Source organism: Stegastes partitus, unplaced genomic scaffold (genome assembly GCF_000690725.1).
Source record: "Stegastes partitus isolate 25-593 unplaced genomic scaffold, Stegastes_partitus-1.0.2 Scaffold141, whole genome shotgun sequence".
Lineage (NCBI taxonomy): Eukaryota > Metazoa > Chordata > Actinopteri > Pomacentridae > Stegastes > Stegastes partitus.
This window is the reverse complement of record NW_007577872.1, coordinates 125,863-127,127: the sequence shown is the minus strand read 5'-3', so window position 1 is coordinate 127,127 and position 1,265 is coordinate 125,863. Positions and strand designations below refer to the sequence as shown.

Genomic DNA, 1,265 nt, shown 5'->3' with positions numbered 1-1,265 from the left:
TTTATTTTTGTTTTATTTTTTCCTTGTTTCGCTCTATTTATTTCTGTTGCCTTCCAACTGGGACGTGGTTTAAAAGTTGTCTAGAAGGGCGTTAACTTTACCAGCATGGTTAGAAAAATCATTCATAATTCCTCAAAATTTGTCCAAAATGATGACGAGAGAAAAATCAAACATGTTGGATCAATAAAACAAAAGCAGCAGAAACAGTGAACAGAGGAGGAAGTTGTTGACGATACATTCAGCATGGGGAAACATCTTTCTGTTATCTGACGGGTTTGCTGCTTTCTAACACTGTCGTTCTGCACAGAGGACATCTCTGAGTCCTCTCTCCTTCTAGTCACGGTTGTTCTGTTTCCATAGAGGTGCAGGTTTTTCTGTTGCAGTGAGAAACGAGCCCACAGTGAGTAAAAACAGGAGCAACAGAAGCTTGGAGTTAATGCACCAGAATGCCAGATTTAAAAAAGAACAGCATGTTTTTTGTGTCTTTTGAACCGAAAGGTCACCGTTTGACCTTTTTTTTTTTCTTGTCTGAGCTCTGGGCTGGTTTTGCCCTCTAGTGGCGCAGACGCAGAATTAATTTCCCTCCCTGTGACTAACATGTCCTCTTTGTGTCGCCTCTTTAGTTCATCTACGACGAGCAGGTGTGCTGGTGCGTACTCGTGTTTCCTGCAGAATCCCACGTATACATGTGAACGGGCTTTAAGCTGCTGACGTGACATTCACTGGTTGTTTGTGTGCAGGTGGGAATCTCTGGTCCTGATCCTCATGTATGCAGTTTATATCCTCATGATGAAGTGAGTGCCGCCTTCACAAGCCGGTTTTTCCTCGTGCTCGGTGGTGGTTTCGTCACTAAATCTGTGTTGTCTGCAGGTTCAACGGCCGGGCGCATCGCTACTTCGACCGCCGAAAGAAGAGCTCGGCCAACCTGGCCAACGGGCTGACGGGCAGCACCGACCTGGAGGATAACGTGACGTGCGACGCCACTGCGGTCCTGCTGAAGAAAGGTGCTCCGATTCCCTCCGACCTCTAAAAACAAAAAGGCGCCTGCAGCTTGTGGCTGCTGAAATTTGCATAGTCGTCGTCTATTTTTACTCCAGCACGAGACAGTCAAGGAGGACCTCATCGAAAAAGTTCTCTGCATCTTGTCCTAGTTTTCGTCTGCTGGGCTTCGCATACGGGGCGATTCCATCTCAATTCATCCCACATTTAAAATGGTATCTGTGAAACTTTAGCTTGATGTGTTTTGTAATTTGAGGCTACAATCA

The 1,265-nt window shown here is 45.8% G+C and overlaps 1 protein-coding gene across 1 annotated transcript in view; it reads left to right on the top strand.

Annotated features, from left to right (window-relative positions):
* The window catches only part of LOC103355268 (sodium/potassium/calcium exchanger 3), a 20,830-nt gene that overhangs the window by 6,361 nt on the left and 13,204 nt on the right, over positions 1-1,265 (top strand). Inside the window, exons 5-7 of the mRNA XM_008278995.1 lie at positions 624-649; positions 741-794; positions 871-1,004. Of these exons, the coding sequence (XP_008277217.1) occupies positions 624-649; positions 741-794; positions 871-1,004 (214 nt within the window). The remainder of the gene's footprint in view (positions 1-623; positions 650-740; positions 795-870; positions 1,005-1,265) is intronic.